The sequence below is a fragment of the Carcharhinus amblyrhynchos genome, unplaced genomic scaffold (assembly GCF_965287045.1).
Source record: "Carcharhinus amblyrhynchos unplaced genomic scaffold, sCarAmb.v2.hapA scaffold_89, whole genome shotgun sequence".
NCBI classification, from domain to species: Eukaryota; Metazoa; Chordata; class Chondrichthyes; order Carcharhiniformes; family Carcharhinidae; genus Carcharhinus; species Carcharhinus amblyrhynchos.
This window is the reverse complement of record NW_027649829.1, coordinates 443173-465775: the sequence shown is the minus strand read 5'-3', so window position 1 is coordinate 465775 and position 22603 is coordinate 443173. Positions and strand designations below refer to the sequence as shown.

At 47.7% G+C, this 22603-nt stretch overlaps 1 protein-coding gene across 3 annotated transcripts in view; it reads right to left on the bottom strand.

The window, feature by feature from the left end:
- The window catches only part of LOC145338020 (polymeric immunoglobulin receptor-like), a 63473-nt gene that overhangs the window by 18904 nt on the left and 21966 nt on the right, over positions 1–22603 (bottom strand). The window contains exon 1 of one of the 3 annotated variants that reach the window (XM_080182790.1): positions 3725–3808. The exons of the other annotated variants lie outside the window; for them this stretch is intronic. Within the exon in view, the coding sequence (XP_080038916.1) occupies positions 3725–3745 (21 nt within the window). The 5' untranslated portion in view covers positions 3746–3808. Of the gene's footprint in view, positions 1–3724; positions 3809–22603 lie in introns of those variants that run through there. 3 annotated transcript variants of the gene reach the window in all.

Below are 22603 nucleotides of genomic sequence, written 5' to 3'. Positions count from 1 at the left end.
TTGCCCTGGTTATTATTAACTGAAATGCAAATAAAGGAAGCAGCTGCTGTCCACAATGTAAAAACCAGGCAGCTTGCTGAACCGGTCTATTTCTGCTTTCAGTAAAATGTAAATAGAATCATCCTCCCAGTACAGGGAATAAGAGACAGACACTGATCTCATCCTCCAACCATCACGACTCTTTTTCCATCCATTTCCCATTGTCCCCACCCCATTCCCCCCAGATCCCCCACCCTCACACCCTCTCCCCCACTCTCCCTCGTACCAATATTGCTGTACCTCTACAGCCTGCTGACAGTCCCTGCAGCTCCTTTCCATCCACTCCCCCGGATAAGGAGCTGAATGGGGGTGAAGATGAAGGAAAGTTTCTCCCAGCCTGGATCTGTTCTGGGATCTTTCTCTCAGGTATAACAACAACTGGGATCGCAACAAAGGGAATGGCTGGAACTGTCAGTGTCTCAGACCCCAAAGAAAAAGAGGTGGATCAGGGGAAGCTGTCTTTGATCTTCACCAGAATTCAGCTCTTTACTGCCTGTCTCTCTCTAAATTGGTTCCATCTCAGCAAGGATCCCGAAATCAGTCCCATTTCCAGACTTAAACACTAAATCCAAGACTGACATGTCTCTTGTAGCAGAGAGTCCATTTCAGAAAGTATTTCATTGACTCTGAAGCACTTTGAGAAATCTGGTGTTCCTGAAAATAGCAACATAAAACTGAGGAACAGAAATGTGCTGGAATGAACATTCACGACTATTATTAACTGACTTTTCCTCTCTGTCTGACCTGCTGTGTGTTAGCTTTATTTTAGATTTCCATTATCTCCAATATTTTGCTTTTCTGTTCAATGTTTTGCCTCAAACAATCACCAGACAGTGTGTTACATTAACAACAACCAGTGGCTGTTGATCACAGCTCCACTGGAACCTGTGTGGTTCTCCCTTCAATAATCCCCATTTCTCAGGAGCTGTACCTGAAACTCCCAGTGATCCAGAATCACACTGGATCCTCACAGTAAACACTGCACTCTTTAACTGTCTCAATTCCCGGGAAAAAATATCTACAGGTATCTTGTTCCCGCTCAGTTACGGTTGTCCCTTTCAGTGTCCCTGAGTACCCTGTATTGCAAGTGATCCTTGTGGTGGATGGAAAGGAGCTGCAGGTACTGTCAATAACTCAGATATTGGCGGGGAGGGAAGCAGGGGATGTTTAGGGAAAACATTCCTTCACCTTCTGCAGGGTTTAATTCTATTAAATTAAAAGCAAAATACTGCGGATGCTGGAAATTTGAAATAGAAACAGAAAATGCTGGATAAACTCAGCAGATAAGGCAGCATCTGTAGAGAGAGAGAAACATTTAACATTTTGAGTCTGTATGAGTCTTCCTCAGAGTTGGGCTTCAGAGTTTAATTCTTTGCTGTTTTTCCAAAACATGGTTGGGGGGAATGATCCTTTTCTCGAACAATGGTTGTGGTCTTTGGAGACAGTGATCTCAGGTCCAGGATATCTCTGCAGGAGTTCCTCAGGATAGTGTCCTCAGCCCAACCATCTTCAGCTGCTTCATCAATGACCTTCTGTCATAAGATGGGGATGTTCACTGATGACTGCACAATGTTCAGCACCAATTGAAACTCCTCAGATACTAAAGCAGTGCAGAAAGACCTGGATAATATCTAGGCTTGGGCTAACAAGTGGCAAGTAATATCCACGCCACACAACATCTGCAACAAAGAGAATCTAACCATTGTCCCTTGACATTCAATGGCGTTATTATTGCTGCATCTCCCACTATCAACATCTTGCGGGTTACCCTTAATAAGAAATTAAACTGGACTAGCAATATAAATACTGAGGTTTAAAGAGTAAATCAGAGGCCGGGAATCCGAAGTAACTCACCTCCTGAATCCTTAAAGTTTGTTCACCTTTTACAAGGCACAAGTCGGGAGTGTGATGGAATACTGTCCATTTGCTTGAATGAATGCAGTTCCAACAACACTCGAGAAGCTCGACACCATCCAGCATAAAGCAGCCCCACTTAATCAACATGCTAACCACAAACATTTACTCCCTCCAACCCCGACGCACAGTGACGGCCGTGTGTACCACCTACAAGATGCATCTCACCAAGGCTCCTTAGGCAGCACCTTCCAGACCCGTGACTGCTACCATCTAGGACAAGGGCAGCAGACAACATGGTTTGCTAATGTCCAAGAAACCTGGGTATCTGACCTTTCATCCTTTACCTATGATTATTCCATGTTGAATTGTCCATTGACTGTTCTTTGATATCCCACGATAGTTCCCAGGCTATATTCCAACTGGGATTGGAGGAGCGTGCAGAAATAACCTTTCCATGTATACCTTGACATTTTGACAAATGTTTCAATTAGCTTCATCCCTCATCTTTTTCTTTCCTGTAATTTCTGTAATATTTTTAAGTGAGAGAGGCCTTTTTTCTGTTGTGAAATGTTTGAATGAAGCTCAGTATTAACGCCGGGGACATCAGGCCAGCTCTGTCAGGATGGGAAAGGAAAGCAAAGATTTCCTCCACCCACAGCTCTGCAACAAAAAAAACCTACAAACTGAACAAACTCTTTCTGGGTGTCACTGGCTAGACCAGCATTTATTGCCCATCTCTAATTGCCCCTTGAGAAAGTGGTGGTGAGCTGCCTTCCTGAACTGCTGCCGGTGGTGTAGGGATACCCACAATGCTGTTAGGGAAGTGGGAATCATGGAATACTTAGCAACATGGGGAGCTGGGGGCTTTTGTAAGGGCTGGCAAGTTTTAAGAGTAAATAGCTGATAATCGCAACTTAATATTGAGAAGTATGAGACAGATGTTCAATATTAACAGAATAAACAAACAAATTGTGGTAGGGCATTGAATCAACCTCAGCCAGATGGCCAATACGTCATTCAATAACGGATAAGCAAATAAAAGAGGCAGGTGTACAGGATATAAACCAGGCAGCGACTGAACAGCAGCAAGAACAATACATTTATTCATTCAATCCAATTTCAGCCCAGTTCTCTTCCAGGCACAGACAGATACTCATCTCACCCTCTCCACCCACACTGATCCCCCCACACCCAGAGGGGAAAGATACCCACACTGATCCCCTCACCTCCAGAGGGGGAAGACACCCATACTGATTATCCCCACCCACACTGATTACGCCCCCCCCCCCCACCGTCACGGGGAAAGATACCCTCACTGATCCCCCCACACCCAGAGGGGGAAGTCACCCACACTGATCCCCCCAGCCCCCAGGAGGGGGAAGACACCCATACTGATTATCCCCACCCACACTGACCTCCCCCCCCCAGCACCCAGGGGGGGGAAAACACCCACACTGGTGCCCCCATCCACGTTATTTCCCCACCCCCCTCCCACACCCTGTTGGACTTAAACCTGGTGTTGTGAGACTTCTTACTGTGTTTACCCCAGTCCAGGAGCGGCATCTCCACATCATCACCCCCAACCTCACAGGGGAATGAGGGCCACAAAGATCAACCCCAATTTCACTCCTCCGGAGAGAGCAGAGACCCACACAGATCCCCCACCTTTCCACCACCAACCCCCACCCCCCGGCTCTGAGACACTGACAGTCCCTGCAGCTCCTTTCCATCCATTCCCCCGGATAAGGAGCTGAATGGGGGTGAGGATGAAGGAAAGTTTTCCCCAGATCCCCCCCTTTCCCCCCCGGCTCTGAGACACTGACAGTACCTGCAGCTCCTTTCCATCCATTCCCCACACAGGGATCAGCTCGGAGACTCCACACTGACAACAGGAGGGACAGAAAGGGTCAGATTCTCCACTGAGCAGCAAAGAGGAACTTTACCGCCGAGTGTTCAGCTCAGGATCAGTCCCGATAATACAGGGGGCGGGACCTGGGTTTATTCACACAGAGGGGGTGCTGACCATCCCCGCTCTCTGGAGTCGGTGCAGCTCAACTGTTTTCCGTTAACATGCAATCCATCCACAAACCCCCAGCTTTATCAGACAGATACATTTGTTTTTTTAGTGTGGGTTGAGTTCAGTTAAACGGTTCAATAGTTTCAGTTCACATTTAACCATTTCACTCACCCCAGTTCTGACTATCAGTCGCACATATCCACAGTTCTCTTACACTGAAACACTGCAATATCATTTCTGCTCAGTTTTAATTCTGGGTTGGCTGTTCACTGGGGTGGGTGATTGATAACTGGAGAATAGAATCCCCCTAGTGGGTGTAAGGAGAATCCTGAGTGCTGGGCGAATTATTGATATGAAGAAACGAATGCAGTGGGGATATAGTTCCGAGTCAGGATGATTCAGAGTGGAAATTGCGGGTGATGGGAGGTGTCTGCTGGCATATTTCTTGGTGGTCACAGCTTTGGAAGGTGCTGGTAAAGGAGCTTTGGAGAGTTGTGTGTGTGGATGGTACAGACTATCTTTACCTTGCTTGCCATAGCCCTGTGACTGCCATGAGGTAAGCACTTTAGACTGCCAGCTGAGGGAGACAATAATCTCTCCCTCAAATGTCAACAAAATGAAAGAGATTGTCATCGACTTCAGGAAGTTCAGTGAAGAACATGCCCCTATCTCCATCAATGGGAACGAAGTAGAAATGGTCAAGAGCTTCAGGTTTTTAGGTGTCCAGATCACCAACAATCTGTCCTGGTCCTCCCCATGCTGACACAATTGTTAAGAAAGCCCACCAACACCTCTATTTTCTCAGAAGACTAAGGAAATTTGGCATGTCTGCTACGACTGTCTCCAACTTTTACAAATGCACCGTAGAAAGCAATCTTTCTCATTGTATCACAGTTTGGTATGGCCAAGACCGCAAGAAACTACAAAAAGCCATGAATGTAGCCCAGTCCATCACGCAAACCAGCCTCCCGTCCGTTAACTCTGTCCACACTTCCTGCTGCCTCAGAAAAGCAGCCGGCATAATTAAGGACCCCATGCACCCTGGACATTCGCTCTCCCAACTTCTTCCATCAGGAAAAAGATACAAAAATCTGAGGTCACGTACCAACTGACTCAAGAACAGCTTCTTCTCTGCTGTTGTCAGACTTTTGAATGGACCTACCTTGCATTGAACTGATCTTTCTCTGTGCCCTAGCCATGACTGTAACGCTACATTCTGCACCCTCTCCTTTCCTTCTCTGTGAACGGTATGCTTTGAATGTGTGTATAGTGTCAAAGGAGCAATACTTTTCACTGTAAACTAATACATGTGACAATAATAAATCAAATCATCTCTGAACAGTTCAATGAAGCCTCTCATTAAGACAGATACTAATGAATAGTATCAAAAATGAAAAATTGTGTCAGGAAGTGGAGAAAAATAGTTTTTTGAACCTTGGAAATTATGTAGAGAAGACACAGAACCCAGGGTCACAGATTTTCACTTACAATGGCAGAACTATGAGATTGCAACAGGCTCAATTAACAAGCCTGAACCAATAAGAGTAGCCATACTTTTAACACTGCTTTTCACACTGTTGGTGAGGGACAACTAAAATGTGTACACCACCTTAATCTGAGTGATGAGCAGAGAAAACAGACTGTAGAGAATTTGAAAACCTTAAAATCACATTTTGAACTTCGAGTGAATGCGACAAACGAACGATATGTATTCAACACTCAGGTTCAGAGTGAAAATGAGGAGTGTGTCCAGTACTTGAATGCAATAATGGAGGATCATGTGAATTCAAATAGTTAAAAGATGACCTGAATAGAGACAGACTAACTTAGACATGCAAGACCTCTTGGTGAGAAACTGACCTAAGGAAAGAAACAGACCTTTGTTGAAATGTGGAAGTTGTGAAATATCAGTTAGAGCACATGTATTTTGGAGCAAACCAGGAGATAAATTACGCTGAGAGACACTCCAAGCAGAAAAAGGGCAGGATGCAAATACTGCAGAGCATGGCAGACACAGGAAAAGGATTAGAGCAGAATAATTTCACACAAGTGTTTGGTACGAAAGAAGCAAAATGAACCAATTGAGTTGGTGGCCACCGGAGAGACATCAGCAGAAGAGTCTGATGAAGAAATATAGACAATAAAACTGATTATTTTTATATAGTCAACTCTAAAGGAGAAATGTTTCACAATGACGGCCGCAAAGGGAGAGTATCAAATGTACAAGAAATGTTAGGTAGACACTGAGGCATCATGTAACATAATGACCTGCACAAATCTGTGTGAAGTGGTTCAACATGGCCATATGAAAATAAAGCCCTCAAGAGTAAGATTGAGACATTATGATGATGTGATACATATACTGAGAGGGCAAAAGTAATTTGGCAGGGGCATGGATCTCAGTGTGGGGTGACGCACGGCCAGTATAGAAGAAAACGTAAGTTAGTCTAGAAGGCAGCGCAAAGAGAGACACGTTAAGGCACAAGGGAATATGGCAAGGCTGGCTGGCATTTACTTTTATGCAATGAGTCTTCTGGGTAAGGCAAACTGAAGGTGTGATATTGTTATCACAGAGACATGGTTGAGAAGGGGCGGGACTGACAGCTCAGTTTTCTGGGGTATGGAATCTCTGGGCAAGAAGGAGGGGGGTAAAAGAGAAGGTGGTATTGCAACATCGAAGAGTCAATTACTGCCGTGAGTAGGGGTGATACCTTATCAGGTTCCTCAATTGAGGCCATATGGGTGGAACTTAAAATCAAAAAAGAGGGCAATCATGTTGTTGGCTGTGTACAATAGACCCCCAAACAGTCAGAGACAGCTAGAAGAGTAGATATGTAGACAAAGCGAAGAGAAATATAAAAATTATAGGGCAATAATAGTAGGAATTTAAACTCCTCCAATATTCACCGGGATAGGCAGAGTACGAAAGGCTTAAAGGGATTGGAATTCTTAAAATGCATCCAAGAGAATTTTGAGCCATCACGTAGATAGTCCTACAAGAGAGGGGGCAATATTTGACAACATTTTAGGGAATGAAGCAGGGTAGGTGCTAGATGTGTCAATGGGGAGCAATTCAGTGATAGTGATCATAACTTGGTAAGATTTAAAGAAAAAGACAAAGATGGACCGGAAATAAGGTTTCTGAACTGGTGGGGGAAAATCGATTTTAATATGATGAGTTGAGGTCGAGCAAAAGTGGACTGGGAGCATCTATTTGTGGGAAGATCCACATCAGAGCAGTCAGAGTCTTTCAAAAAGGAAATAGAGAGAGAATATGGGCCAACATGCTCTCGTAAAGGTAAAGGGCGGAACCAAAAAGTCCAGAGAAGCTGGATATCAAGGGATATGCAGGATTCAATATGGAAAAGGGGAGACTTGTAACAGATGCAGGGGGCACAACACAGTGGAAGCCCTAGAAGAGTGTAAAAGGTTCAGGGGGTACTTAAAAAAAATTAGAGAGCAAAAAGGGAGCATAAAAAAGCACCGGTGGACAAAATAAAGGAAAATCACAAGGTGTTTTATAAGTATATTGAGGGCAAGAGGATAATAATAGATGAAGCAGGACCCATTAGGGACCAAAGTAACAGTCTCTATGGAGTTGGAAGGCGTCAGTGAGGTACTATATGAATACTTTGCATTTTGAAAACAGGGCAGGGACTGTGATATAATTGAACAGATTAACATTGGGAGGGAGGAGGTGTTAGCAGTTCTAGTGGGGGTAAAACTGGATAAACCCCCAAGCCAAGGTATCTTAGGCTGCTTTGTGAGGTAAGGGAGGAGATTGCAGGAGCTCTGAGGCTAATTTTCACATTCTTAAGGCCACTACTTTTATATGCCATTCCCACTGCAGTAAACACCAGGAGAAATTGTAGCAGTACCTTGTCTGGAAGCAGGTGGAGTGTCCAATTGCCCCTTAGAGAAATCCCCGATATCATTCCTGTCCATGACAGATTGTGCATTTTCAGCAATCTTCAGCGTCTGGTGTCTGTTTTTTAAATATACAACTTGGGTCCTTTTTAACGTCCAATATTTCTGTGTGTGGTTCCAAGATTTTTCTCCATCATAATTGAGCTGAAAGGAGGGCAGTCAATGTCTTCACATTAACCCCAGTGATGTGAACAGGATGAGGATGAGAAAGGGGACCTAGTGGTAGGGGATGGGGATATGGCTAAGGTCTTGAATAACTTTTTTGTTTCTGTCTTCACGGAGGAGGACGTGAATAATTTGCCGGGTGTTAGAGATGGAAAGGTGGTAGGAATGGAGGGTCTTAATGACATTACTGTTACTAGAGAGGTGGTGCTCGACAGACTGGAGGGGCTGATTGTGGACAAGTCCCCAGGACCGGATGGAATGCATCCGAGGGTTCTGAAAGAAATGGCGGAGGTTATAGTGGATGCCTTGGTGGTTATTTTCCAGACATCGCTGGATTCCGGGGAAGTGCCGGAAGATTGGAAAACGGCTAATGTTACGCCGTTGTTTAAGAAGGGTGCCAGGCAAAAGGCGGGGAATTATAGGCCGGTTAGTTTAACGTCTGTGGTAGGTAAAATGTTAGAATCCGTCATTAAGGAGGAAATTGCGAGGCATCTTGAAGGGAATTGCTTGATAGGGCGGACGCAACACGGTTTCATTAAAGGGAAGTCGTGTCTGACAAATTTACTGGAGTTCTATGAGGATGTGTCTAGGGCAGTGGATAGAGGAGAGCCGGTGGATGTGGTCTTTCTTGATTTTCAGAAGGCGTTTGACAAGGTACCTCACAAGAGGTTATTGCAGAAGGTCAGGGGACATGGAGTTGGGGGTAGGGTGTTAGCGTGGATAGAGGATTGGTTGTCAAATAGGAGGCAGAGAGTGGGGGTCAATGGGTGCTATTCAGATTGGCGGTTGGTGACTAGTGGGGTGCCCCAGGGGTCGGTGCTGGGGCCTCAGCTATTTACCATTTATATAGATGATCTGGAGGAGGGAACCGAGTGCAGGGTGTCGAAATTTGCTGATGACACCAAGATTGGGGGAAAGGCAAATTGTGCGGAGGGTGTGGAGAGTCTGCAGAAGGATCTAGATAGGCTGGGCGAATGGGCCAGGAACTGGCAAATGGAATTTAATGTTGGCAAGTGTGAGGTGGTCCACTTTGGTAGGAAGAATGGTAGGAAGGACTATTACTTACATGGCGAAAAACTGCAGCAGACAACGGTGCAGAGGGACCTCGGGGTCCTTGTGCATGAGTCGCAAAAACCCAGCTTGCAGGTGCAGCAGGTGGTCAGGAAGGCGAATGGGATGCTGGCCTTCATAGCGAGGGGGATTGAATATAAAAGTAGGGAGGTCTTGCTGCAGCTGTATAGGGCATTGGTGAGGCCGCAGCTGGAGTACTGTGTGCAGTTTTGGGCGCCGCACCTGCGCAAGGATATTTTGGCCCTGGAGGGAGTGCAGAGGAGGTTTACTAGGCTGATACCGGAGTTGAGGGGATTGAGCTATGAGGAGAGGCTGAATAAACTAGGCTTGTACTCGTTAGAGTTTAGAAGAAGGAGGGGAGATCTCATTGAGACGTATAAGATGATGAATGGGATGGATAGGATAGAGGTGGAGAGACTCTTCCCGCTCAAAAAAGACAGTAGGACTAGGGGGCACAGCCTCAAGATAAAGGGGAGGTGGTTTAGAACGGAGTTGAGGAGGAACTTCTTCACTCAAAGGGTGGTGAATCTCTGGAATTCTCTGCCCGTTGAAGTGGTGGAGGCTGCCTCGCTAAATATTTTTAAGAAGCGGGTTGATGGGTTCTTGATAAGAGAGGGGATTAAGGGTTATGGGGAGAGGGCGGGAAAGTGGAACTGAGCCACAACAGATCAGCCATGATCTTATTGAATGGCGGGGCAGGCTCGAAGGGCTAGATGGCCTACTCCTGCTCCTATTTCTTATGTTATGTTCTTATGTTCTTATGAACAGTGGGATCGGGACACTGAGCAACACTCAGTGACACTGGGATGGGTGACTACGATCCAGTGGGACTGGGATGGGGTCCTGAGCTCTGTGATCAGGAGTCTGGGATGATCCTGGGATCAAATAGAGCTGGGAATTGTCTTGGAGTGTAGGGAATAGGGCCATCAGGGAGCTGGGAAGTGGGCTTTGAGTCCTGGGGGAGGGCAGGGTCAAGCTGTATTGGGAGGAGGAGCAAGGTTTGACAGGTTAGTGGTGGAGGGAAGTGAGGATCCACATTGCCTCAGCCCCTTTCAGAGCATCAGATGCTGCCTCAGCCCCTACACAGTGTACCCGTCCATCACTGTCCCCCCCAACCCGTCCAAACCCCATTCCACATCCTCGGGTACCCCCTGCCCCCACCCGTTCCTGCCATTACATTTCAGGGTCAGTTTTCACCTCCTGAGTTCCATCTCACATTGTCCACCCCCCAATATCCTGATGTGTTCTCCCAGCACGTGTACAAATGGAAAACATGTGATTCAAAGTGTTGTCCAGCTGCACCTGAGCATCAGGATGGAGCAGCTGGAGAACAAAACCTTCTGAGGAACGGAATGTGCAGCACTGAGTTTTCAATCCACCGTCCAAGGCCAACAGCTCCTTTGGCCACCTCTTGAACTGTGTTTGGTGAAACCATTCACTACGCGTGTCTAATAGAACTCAGGTATACAGAGAGATTGTCATTACTGCCCTCTTGTGTGGGTCAGAATGGAGAGAAAACAAATGGAGAGCTTCCATCAACATGGCCCTCGATCCATCCAGGCCTACATCACAAACAATGATCTCAACAGCACCAATCCGTCCAGAGTTGAATACATTCTCTCACAACACCAGTCACACTGGGCAAAGTGTGGCACACACGGAGGGTAAACACAGTAAAAAGTCTGACAACACCAGGTTGAAGTCCAACTGATTTATTTGATAGTAAACTCACTAGCTTTCGGGTTTGTCTGACTTTTTGCTGTGTTTACCCCAGTCCAACGCCGGCACATCCACATCATGACACATGGAGGGTTCCAGAATGTCAAAAGCAGAACTTGATGAAGGTATATTCTGCTGACTTTCACAGAGACAAGACTTTGCATGATCTTCGTAGGTGAAGAACCTGCCATTATCAACATTCCTGTGACAGACTGTGTCGAAACCCACTGACAGGAACATACAGAAACACCTTTAGCCTTGATCACTTCCTGTGTGAAACGGTAACTCACAAAATATCCTGTTGATGAGTGAATGGGACCATCAGAGTTATTATGAAGTTATTAACTTGTTTTCAGTGTGAGTGATGCTGCCAGGGCCCCATTTATTGTCCATCTCTGCTTGAGCCACTGCAGTCCTGGACGTGATGGAGCTCCCAGTGATGAACATGGAAGAGGTTTCACACAAACTCCCTTTCCAGCAGCATCTCCATGTGCACTCTCTCCATGAGCTTGACATCTTTCTTAACGTGTGGTGCCTTGAATTGGACTCCATTCTGGTGCTAATGTCTAACTAGTGATTTATAACTGTTCAGAACAGCCTCCTTGCATTTGTGCTGTTTTTGTATTTAGAAACCTCTCTCTGGGTGAGTGTAACTGCGACCCAGCATCATTTCATTAACTTACGAATCTTGCAGTTACAAGTTTTTACTCTGCAATCTTCACTTTCACAGTATTATACATAATTGATAGTCTACATTCTGTGTATTACTCTGCACAAACTAAGTGCCTACAAATGTTATATTTTTACAGTGGGATCTCTATCCTGTATTCAATATTATGTTTTTATGATGTGTGTAAACAGTTAGAGTTAAAAACAGAAGAAATAGGAGCAGGAGTAGGCCATCTAGCCCTTCGAGCCTGCCCCGCCATTCAATAAGATCGTGGCTGATCTGAAGTGGATCAGTTCCACTTACCCGCCTGCTCCCCATAACCCTCAATTCCCTTATCGATCAGAAATCTATCTACCGTGACTTAAACATATTCAACGAGGTAGCCTCCACCACTTCAATGGACAGAGAATTCCAGAGACTCACCACCCTCTGAGAGAAGAAGTTCCTCCTCAACTATGTTCTAAACTGCTCCCCCCCACACCCGCCCTTATTTTGAGTCTGTGCCCTCTAGTTCTGGTTTCCTTTCTAAGTAGAAAGAATCTCTCTACCTCTACCCTATCCAGCTCCTTCATTATCTTGTAAATCTCTATAAGATCCCCCCTCAGCCTTCTAAACTCCAATGAGTATAAGCCCAATCTACTCAATCTCTCCTCATAAGCTAACCCCCTCATCTCCGGTATCAGCCTGGTGAACCTTTTCTGTATTCCCTCCAAGGCCAATATATCTTTTCGCAAATAAGTGGACCAAAACTGCACACAGTACTCCAGCTGCGGCCTCACCAGTGCCCTGTACAGTTACAGCAAGACCTCCCTGCTTTTATATTCTATCCCCCTCGCTATAAAGGCCAACATTCCATTCGCCTTCTTGATCACCTGCTGCATCTGCAGACTGGGTTTTTATGATTCGTGCACAAGGACCCCCATGTCCCTCTGCACTGTAGCATGCTGCAGCTTTTTACCATTTAAATAATAATCCATCCTACTATTATTTCTTCCAAAGTGGATAACCTCACATTTGGTTAATGAGTAGATGCACTCTCGGAACCCCTTTAATACAGGAGCCAGACTCTGGGTTTATCTGTGTGAACCCCTTTAATACAGGAGCCAGACTCTGGGTTTATCCGTGTGAAACCCTTTAATACAGGAGCCAGACTCTGGGTTTATCTGTGTGAACCCCTTTAATACAGGAGCCAGACTCTGGGTTTATCTGATGGTTTATTCTGTTTTTAATTTATTCAATATTGTTTAATCCCTGCGGCGCTGCCAATCTGACACCGAAACCCGGTTGTCCTGATCTTCCTTGCACAGTCTGTGCTGTGTGTGTGGTTCTGTTTCCCGGAGCTGTTCCTGTTCACACACTGTGTGTGTCTGCAACCAATCTGATCCTCACCGTCACACTTCCGGCTGAGGGGCGGAGTCTGGACTGTGCCATTGTGAGACACACAGGGGGGGAGTGAGGATTAATGTCCCAGCCTCTGTCAGGAAAAACCGGGTTAAAAGCTGCTTTTCCCCTGAAGGGATTGGAGTGAAAAAACAATCCGAGTGCCGGCTCCCGGGAAACTGTTCAGCCCACACCCGGGGAGAGGGAGGAGAGAGCGGGGATGGTCAGTACCCCCCCCCTCTCTGTGTGAATGGAGCTGCTGGGTGTTGGCAGGCGGCCATTTTCCTCTCTCTGGGTTTCGGGTTGTTTTTGTGTCTCAGTGAATTTATTTGCTGTTTGGAATTGGGTTTGTTTTTTGTTGCTGTCTCTCTGGGTTTCGGGGTTTTTTTGTGTCTCGGTGAATTTATTTGCTGTCAGTTTGCTGTTTGGAGTTGGTTTTTCTCGCATCTGGACAGGAATTGTTGTGTTTGGGGTTTCTCCGCTCGGCTGCGGGTTCTCTCTCCTCCCTCCTGTTGTCAGTGTGGAGTCTCCGAGCTGATCCCTGTGTGGGGAATGGATGGAAAGGAGCTGCAGGTACTGTCAGTGTCTCAGAGCCGGGGGGGAAAGGGGGGGATCTGGGGGAAACTTTCCTTCATCCTCACCCCCATTCAGCTCCTTATTCTCTGTGTCTCTCAGCCGGGGCGGGGGGAGAGAGTTTGTTTATTTCAGGAGTTTGTGTTCCTCACCCTGAGGGAGAAATCTTTCCTTCACCATTCCACTGGATCTGGGGGGTGAGATCCGCTCTGTTAATGTCGGGGAGGGGGGAGGGGAGCCTGTGCGTGCCGGCGGGGTGGGGGCGGAGCCTGTGCGTGCCGGGGGGGAGGGGAGCCTGTGCGTGCCGGCGGGGTGGGGGCGGAGCCTGTGCGTGCCGGCGGGGTGGGGGCGGAGCCTGTGCGTGCCGGCGGGGTGGGGGCGGAGCCTGTGCGTGCCGGCGGGGTGGGGGCGGAGCCTGTGCGTGCCGGCGGGGTGGGGGCGGAGCCTGTGCGTGCCGGCGGGGTGGGGGCGGAGCCTGTGCGTGCCGGCGGGGTGGGGGCGGAGCCTGTGCGTGCCGGCGGGGTGGGGGCGGAGCCTGTGCGTGCCGGCTGGAGGGGTTTATTTTTACGGTAAACAACAAGATGGGGGCGGGGCTGTTTGTGATTGACAGCGGGATCCGGAATCTGATTGGCTGACCCGCTGAGTCTTCATTCAGTGAGTGCTGGAAATTCTCAGAGTTGAGCTTTCCAATAACATTTCTCTTCAGAACTTCTGTCTTTAGATCAATTTCCAGTAGGTCAAGTATTTTTCGTTCATTTCTATTGAGAGTAATTATAATTATTATCTTTCTCTTCTGTTCCCACTGCCACATTCTTCAATAAAACCTCCCAAAGCCACAACCTCCAGCCTCCTCTAGAAGGACAAGGGCAGCAGGAACATGGGGAACACCATCACCTCCAAGTTCCCCTCCCAGTCTCTCTCACACCGTCCCCACTTGGAGATATATCGGCCGTTCCTTCATCGTCACTGGGTCAAAATCCTGGAGCTCCCTCCCTAACGGCACCGTGGGAGCACCTTCACCACACGGGACTGAAACTCTTCAAGAAGAAGCCCCATCACCACCTTGGACACTGAAACAAGACCATCAGCAACTAAATGGAATGATCAATGTGTTCTGGGCACTGACATCTGACATCAACTCAATCACAACAATGAGGAATGTCCCTTTTTTTTCTGAAGCGTGGATGTTATGAAACATTGTGAGCGTTGAGGCCACACGGATAGTAAAACATGTTCCAAATCACAGCAACACGAGGAGAGACCCCCGCAGCCAACAGTTCAATGTGTCTCTAAGTGTCAGTTTTATCTCCTCATTTGAACGTTGTTCTAATATTGAAGAATGATCTGAGTTTTTATAGTGGTTTATTCAACAATTGTCACCTGTTTGACGTGGAGATTGGTGGATAAACGCAACAACTCAGCAATTCCACTTCCAATAGTGGGTGTGGGATTCCTGAGAGATTCCTCGGTTTAATGTCTGGTGAAAGACAGAACCTCAACACTGCAGTGGGATTGTCAGCATTTACTCTGAACTCAGCTCAAAGGACCGGGCTTTGAACCCACAAACTGCTGATTCTGGGGTGAGAGTGTTAGCCATTGAGTCATGTCTGACATGTGGATTCCTGCAGCCTCTGTTAGCTCACGTAAATACCAATTCTTGATGCGAGTGACTGATGGTTTAATTTTACATGGTTGGATCCTTATTCAGGGTCAGTGAGGGTTGGAATGTTTGAGCTGTTTCTCTGACTTCATTCACCTTGTAGGATGTATTCGCACTGGGGGGGGCTGCCGTGCCCTGGGAGGGTGGGCCCTGGCGGGGGGGGTGCTGTCGCGCTGTGCCAGATGTGGTCTTTTGGGCGAGGCATTAAACTGCAGCTCTGACTCCCATCTCAGATTGATGAAGAAACTCAGAAACAATATTGGAAAGAGAAAGCAAAGTTTCCATCTCATTCTAGCCTGACATTTCTGGCTAAACAGTTGAGTCTGTTTCTGACTTTGTCCTTTGTGAGAGTTTGCTGTGGTTATATTTGTTGCATTATTTTCTACCTTGCAGCTGTGACTAGACTTCCAAAGATGTATTTCATTGACCTTGAATCTCTCATGGTGGAAATCATAGCGTCCCTACAGTTCGGAAGGAGCCATTTGACGCATCGAGGCTGCACTGACTACAATCCCAGCCAGGCCCTACCCCCGTAACCCCCATGGCTTTACCCTGCTAATCCCCTGACACAAAGGAGTAATTTAACAGAGTAAATCAACCTTACTGAAAGCCAATTGTGCGGAGGGTGTAGAAAGTCTGCAGAGGGATTTAGAGAGGGTGGGCGAGTACCTGGCAGATGGAATACAATGTTGGCAAGTGTGAGGTTATCCACTTTGGCAGGAATAATATTAGGAGGGACTACTACTTAAAGGGCGAAAAGCTGCAGCATGCTACAGTGCAGAGGGACCTGGGGGTCCTTGTGCATGAGTCGCAAAAACCCAGCTTACAGGTGCAGCAGGTGATCAGGAAGGCAAATGGGATGCTGGCCTTCGTAGCAAGGGGGATTGAATATAAAAGTAGGGAGATCTTGCTGCAACTGTACAGGGCACTGGCGAGGCCGCAGCTGGAGTACTGTGTGCAGTTTTGGTTGCTGCACTTGCGCAAGGATATTTTGGCCTTGGAGGGAATGCAGAGGAGGTTCACTCAGCTGATACCGGAGTTGAGGGGGTTGAACTATGAAGAGAGGCTGAAGAGACTGGGCTTGTACTCGTTGGAGTTTAGAAGGATGAGGGGGGATCTTATTGAGACGTATAAGATGATGAAGGGGATGGATAGGGTAGAGGTGGAGAGGTTCTTCCCGCTCAAAGGACAGCAAGACGCGACAGCACAGCCTCAAGGTAAGGGGGGAGCAGTTTAGAACGGAGTTGAGGAGGAATTTCTTCACTCAAAGGGTGGTGAATCTCTGGAATTCTCTGCCCGTTGAAGTGGTGAAGGCTACCTCACTAAATATATTTTAAGATACGGGTAGATAGGTTTTTGGTAGCAATGGGATTCAGGGTTATGGGGAGAAAGCGGGAAAGTGGAACTGAGCTACTTCAGATCAGCCATGATCTCACTGAATGGCGGGGCAGGCTCGAGGGGCTAGATGGCCCACTCCTGCTCCTATTTCTTATGTTCTTATGTAACCTGCACATGTTTGGGATGTGGAGGAAACCCACACAATGTGGGGAGAAACTGCAAACTCCACACAAGTCACCTGGATCCCTGGTGCTGTGAGGCAGCAATAGTAACCACTGTACCAGCTGTGCAGGGTGCTATGAAAATCAACAGGGTGCCATTTTAAATTGAATACTGAGCTATTTCACCTGATAGTGCTCACAGAATCATAGAAACCCTATGGTGCCGAAAGAGGCCATTTGGCCCATCGAGTCTGCGCTGACTACGATCCCACCAGTCTCTATCTCATATCCCAACATATTTCCTGCTAATCCCTCTAACCTACACATCTTGGGATACAAAGGGTCAATTTTAGCATGGCCAATCAACGTAACCCGCACACCTTTGGACTGTGCGAGGAAACCAGATCACCTGGAGGAAATCCGTGCAGGCATAAGAAGAATGCAAACTCCACAGTGACCCAAGCGGGGAAGTGAACCTGGAGCCTGTGAAGCAGTAGTGCTAACTACTGTGCCGCTTTTGATCAGTTTGTATTCACCACATGAGCTCGACAACATCGCCATTTGCTGTCTGAACCCCTTCAATACAGGAACCAGACTCTGGGTTTATCTGTCTGAACCCCTTTAATGATGTGGATATGCCGGCGTTGGACTGGGGTAAAAACAGTCAAAAGCCTGATAACACCAGGTTTAAGTCCAACCGATTTATTTGATAGTAAACTCACAAGCTTTCGAGGTCACCTGACGAAGAGGGTAACTTCGAAAGCTTGTGAGTTTACTATTAAATAAATCGGTTAGACTTAAACCTGGTGTTGTCAGACTGTTCACTGTGTGAACCCCTTTAAGACAAGACCCAGACTCTGGGTTTATCTGTGTAAACACCTTTAATACAGGAGCCAGACTCTGGGTTTATCTGTGTGAACCCCTTTAATACAGGAGCCAGACTTTGGGTTTATCTGTGTGAACCCCTTTAAGACAAGACCCAGACTCTGGGTTTATCTGTCTGAACCCCGTTAATACAGGAACCAGACTCTGGGTTTATCTGATGTTTTATTGTGTTTCTTTTTAATTTATTCTATATTGGCAGCGCCGCAGAGATTAAACAATCTGACAATGAAAGCCGATTGTGATTTCCCTTGTACAGGGTGTGTGGGGGTCGTTCCCCTGAGCTGTTCCTGAGAACTCTCTCCCTGTCGTCAGTCCGTCACACTGCGGGCTGAGGGGCGGAGTCTGGACTGTGCCAATGTGAGACACCCGGGGGGGGGGGAAGTGAGGATTAATGTCCCAGCCTCTGTCAGGAAAAACCGGGTTAAAAGCTGCCCTTCCCCTGAAGGGATTGGAGTGAAACAACAATCCGAGTGCCGGCTCCCGGGAAACTGTTCAGCCCACACCCGGGGAGAGGGAGGAGAGAGCGGGGATGGTCAGCACCCCCCTCACTAGGTGAATGAACCCAGGTTTCCCCGCCCCCTATTCCCGGATTATGAGTACAATTGACGGGTAAAGGTTTCTCTTTCCCGCTGAGCAGACAACATGAGGTTTTTTGTACCTCGTGTTGTCAGTGTGGAGTCTCCGAGCTGATCCCTGTGTGGGGAATGGATGGAAAGGAGCTGCAGGTACTGTCAGTGTCTCAGAGCCGGGGGGGAAAGGGGGGGATCTGGGGGAAACTTTCCTCCATCCTCACCCCCATTCAGCTCCTTATCCGGAGGAATGGATGGAAAGGAGCTGCAGGGACTGTCAGTAAAAACAGGAGTGGGGGGGGGGCGCTGAGGGGAGAAATGGAGGGAGAGGGGAGAGTTGATGGGGAGAGAGGGGAAGGGGTGGCGGCAGTGAAGAGGCAGCTGGAGCGGCTCCTGATGATTTAGAGCCATTGAAAAATAAATGAAGAAAATTGCAGTGCCTTTGATTGATAAGCAGATGTAGAATCTGATTGACTCGCCCTCTCACTCTTTATCCAGTAGGAAAGTTGTGTAAATTCCCAGCTCAGAATTAAAATTTAAAATTCAATGTCATAGGGATCATAGAATCCCTACAGTGCAGAAAGAGGCCATTTGGCCCATCGAGTCTGCACCGACCACAATCCCACCCAGGCTCTACCCCCATATCCCTGTACATTTAACCCGCCAATGCCTCTAATCTACACATCCCTGGACACTAAGGGGCAATTTAGCATGGCCAATCAACCTAATCCGCACATCTTTGGAGTGTGGAAACAGGAGCACCCAGAGGAAACCCACGCAAACACGGGGAAAATGTGCAGACTCCATTCAGACAGTGACCCAAACTGGGAATTGAACCCAGCCCCCTGGAGCTGTGAAGCAGCAGTGCGAATCACTGTGCTACCGTGCCACCCATTTCTCTTCAGAACTGTTCTGTTTTTAGCTCCAATTTAGAGCAACTGAAATATGTTCTGTTTTAACCTAAAAACTACAGACACTGATGATGTAGTTATATCTTTCTTTTCTGTTCCCACTGCCACATTCTTCAATAAAACCTCCCAAAGCCACAACCTCCAGCCTCCTCGAGAAGGACAAGGGCAGCAGGAACATGGGGAACACCATCACCTCCAAGTTCCCCTCCCAGTCTCTCTCACACCGTCCCCACTTGGAGATATATCGGCCGTTCCTTCATCGTCACTGGGTCAAAATCCTGGAGCTCCCTCCCTAACGGCACCGTGGGAACACCTTCACCACACGGGACTGAAACTCTTCAAGAAGAAACCCCATCACCACCTTCTCAAGGGACATCTTCAGATGTCAGTTTTTCCTGTGAAGGTTTATTTTGACGAGGTGAAATCTCAAGTGATACATTTTGGGAATTCCTGTCTGGAAGGCGCTAGACAAATGCAGCTCCGATGTTCAAATTTGTTCCACGGTTCCCTGCAATACCATCAGCTGGTCACCTGGTGGCGCTGTTGGTTGGACAGAGCGCCATCTGCTGCCGGAACCCCTTTAATACAGGAGCCAGACTCTGGGTTTATCTGTGTGAACCCCTTTAATACAGGAGCCAGACTCTGGGTTTCTCTGTGTGAACCCCTTTAATACAGGAGCCAGACTCTGGGTTTATCTGTCTGAACCCCTTTAATACAGGAGCCAGACTCTGGGTTTATCTGTCTGAACCCCTTTAATACAGGAGCCAGACTCTGGGTTGATCTGTGTGAACCCCTTTAATACAGGAGCCAGGCTCTGGGTTTATCTGTCTGAACCCCTTTAATACAGGAGCCAGACTCTGGGTTTATCTGTGTGAACCCCTTTAATACAGGAGCCAGACTCTGGGTTTATCTGTGTGAACCGGGTTGATGGGTTTTTGATAAGAGAGGGGATTAAGGGTTATGGGGAGAGGGCGGGAAAGTGGAACTGAGCCACGACAGATCAGCCATGATCTTATTGAATGGCGGGGCAGGCTCGAAGGGCTAGATGGCCTACTCCTGCTCCTATTTCTTATGTTCTTATAACCCCTTTAATACAGGAGCCAGACTCTGGGTTTATCTGTCTGAACCCCTTTAATACAGGATCCAGACTCTGGGTTTATCTGTGTGAACCCCTTTAATACAGGAGCCAGACTCTGGGTTTATCTGTGTGAACCCCTTTAATACAGGAGCCAGACTCTGGGTTTATCTGATGGTTTATTTGAAGCCATCTGGTGCTGTCAATCTTGAGCCAGTATTAGGGGGTCTGATTCATTCCGGATTGGAGAACCAAACTGTGAATATTAATTTTCAAGCTGGCACTGAAGGGTTGATGATGAAACTAGTTTCCTGACCGAATCCTCCAAGTAAACTTGATAATGTGGGTGCTGCTGATGGAGTTCATTCATTCAAACTGCAGGAAGCTGCAGAATGGGGCTGAAGGCAGAGCCTGCACTCTCCCATTCACAGGGGCGGGGGGAGTGAGGATTAATGTCCCAGCCTCTGTCAGGAAAAACCGGGTTAAAAGCTGCTTTTCCCCTGAAGGGATTGGAGTGAAACAACAATCCGAGTGCCGGCTCCCGGGAAACTGTTCAGCCCACACCCGGGGAGAGGGAGGATAGAGTGGGGATGGTCAGAACCCCCCCTCTCTCTGTGTGAATGAACCCAGGTCCCGCCCCCCCGGCTGATCAGAACACTCGGCGGGAAAGTCCCTCTTTGCGGCTCAGTGGAGAATCTGATGTTTTCTGTCCCTCCTGTTGTCAGTGTGGAGTCTCCGAGCTGATCCCTGTGTGGGGAATGGATGGAAAGGAGCTGCAGGTACTGTCAGTGTCTCAGAGCCGGGGGGGGATCTGGGGGAAACTTTCCTTCATCCTCACCCCCATTCAGCTCCTTATCCGGGGGAATGGATGGAAAGGAACTGCAGGGACTGTCAGTAAAAACAGGAGCGGGGGAGGGGGGTGAGGGGAGAAATGGAGGGAGAGGGGAGAGTTGATGGGGAGAGAGGGGAAGGGGTGGCGGCAGTGAAGAGGCAGCTGGAGCGGCTCCTGATGATTTAGAGCCATTGAAAAATAAATGAAGAAAATTGCAGTGCCTTTGATTGATAAGCAGATGTAGAATCTGATTGACTCGCCCTCTGACTCTTTATCCAGTAGGAAAGTTGTGTAAATTCCCAGCTCGGAATTAAAATTTAAAATTCAATGTCATAGGGATCATAGAATCCCTACAGTGCAGAAAGAGGCCATTTGGCCCATCGAGTCTGCACCGACCACAATCCCACCCAGGCTCTACCCCAATATCCCTGTACATTTAACCCGCCAATGCCTCTAATCTACACATCCCTGGACACTAAGGGGCAATTTAGCATGGCCAATCAATCTAGCCCGCACATCTTTGGAGTGTGGAAACAGGAGCACCCAGAGGAAACCCACGCAGACACGGGGAAAATGTGCGGACTCCATACAGACAGTGACCCAAGCTGGGAATCGAACCCAGGTCCCTGGAGCTGTGAAGCAGCAGTGCTAATCACTGTGCTACCGTGCCACCCATTTCTCTTCAGAACTGTTCTGTTTTTAGCTCCAATTTAGAGCAACTGAAATATGTTCTGTTTTAACCTAAAAACTACAGACAATGATAATGTAGTTATATCTTTCTCTTCTGTTCCCATTGCCACATTCTTCAATAAAACCTCCCAAAGCCACAACCTCCAGCCTTTTCTAGAAGGACAAGGGCAGCAGGAACATGGGGAACACCATCACCTCCAAGTTCCCCTCCCAGTCTCTCACACACCGTCCCCACTTGGAGATATATCGGCCGTTCCTTCATTGTCACTGGGTCAAAATCCTGGAGCTCCCTCCCTAACGGCACCGTGGGAGCACCTTCACCACACGGGACTGAAACTCTTCAAGAAGAAGCCCCATCACCATCTTCTCAAGGGATATCTTCACATGTCAGTTTGCACTGTGAAGGTTTATTTTGACGAGGTGAAATCTCAAGTGATACATTTTGGGAATTCCTGTCTGGAAGGCGCTAGACAAATGCAGCTCCGATGTTCAATTTTGTTCCACGGTTCCCTGCAATACCATCAACTGGTCACGTGGTGGCGCTGTTGGTTGGACAGAGCGCCATCTGCTGCCGGGACCCCTTTAATACAGGAGCCAGACTCTGGGTTTATCTGTGTGAACCCCTTTAATCCAGGAGCCAGACTCTGGGTTTATCTGTCTGAACCCCTTTAATACAGGAGCCAGACTCTGGGTTTATCTGTCTGAACCCCTTTAATCCAGGAGCCAGACTCTGGGTTTATCTGTCTGAACCCCTTCATGTGGGTATGCCGGCGTTGGACTGGCGTAAACACAGTAAAAAGTCTGACAACACCAGGTTTTAGTCCAACCTATTTATTTGATAATATACTCGCAAGCTTTCGGGGTTAGCCCCTTCGTCAGGTGAATGGAGAGTTCTGGCCTCAGACAGAGCATATAAAGCACAGACAGTTTAGAGATTACTGATTAGAATGCGAATCCTTACACCTAACCTGCTGTTCAAGACCTGAAGTGGCTGATAATGTGAGTGGAAGGAGCACTGATCACAGTTTAAAGAGATGTGTATTGTCTCCAGACAGTACAGTAAG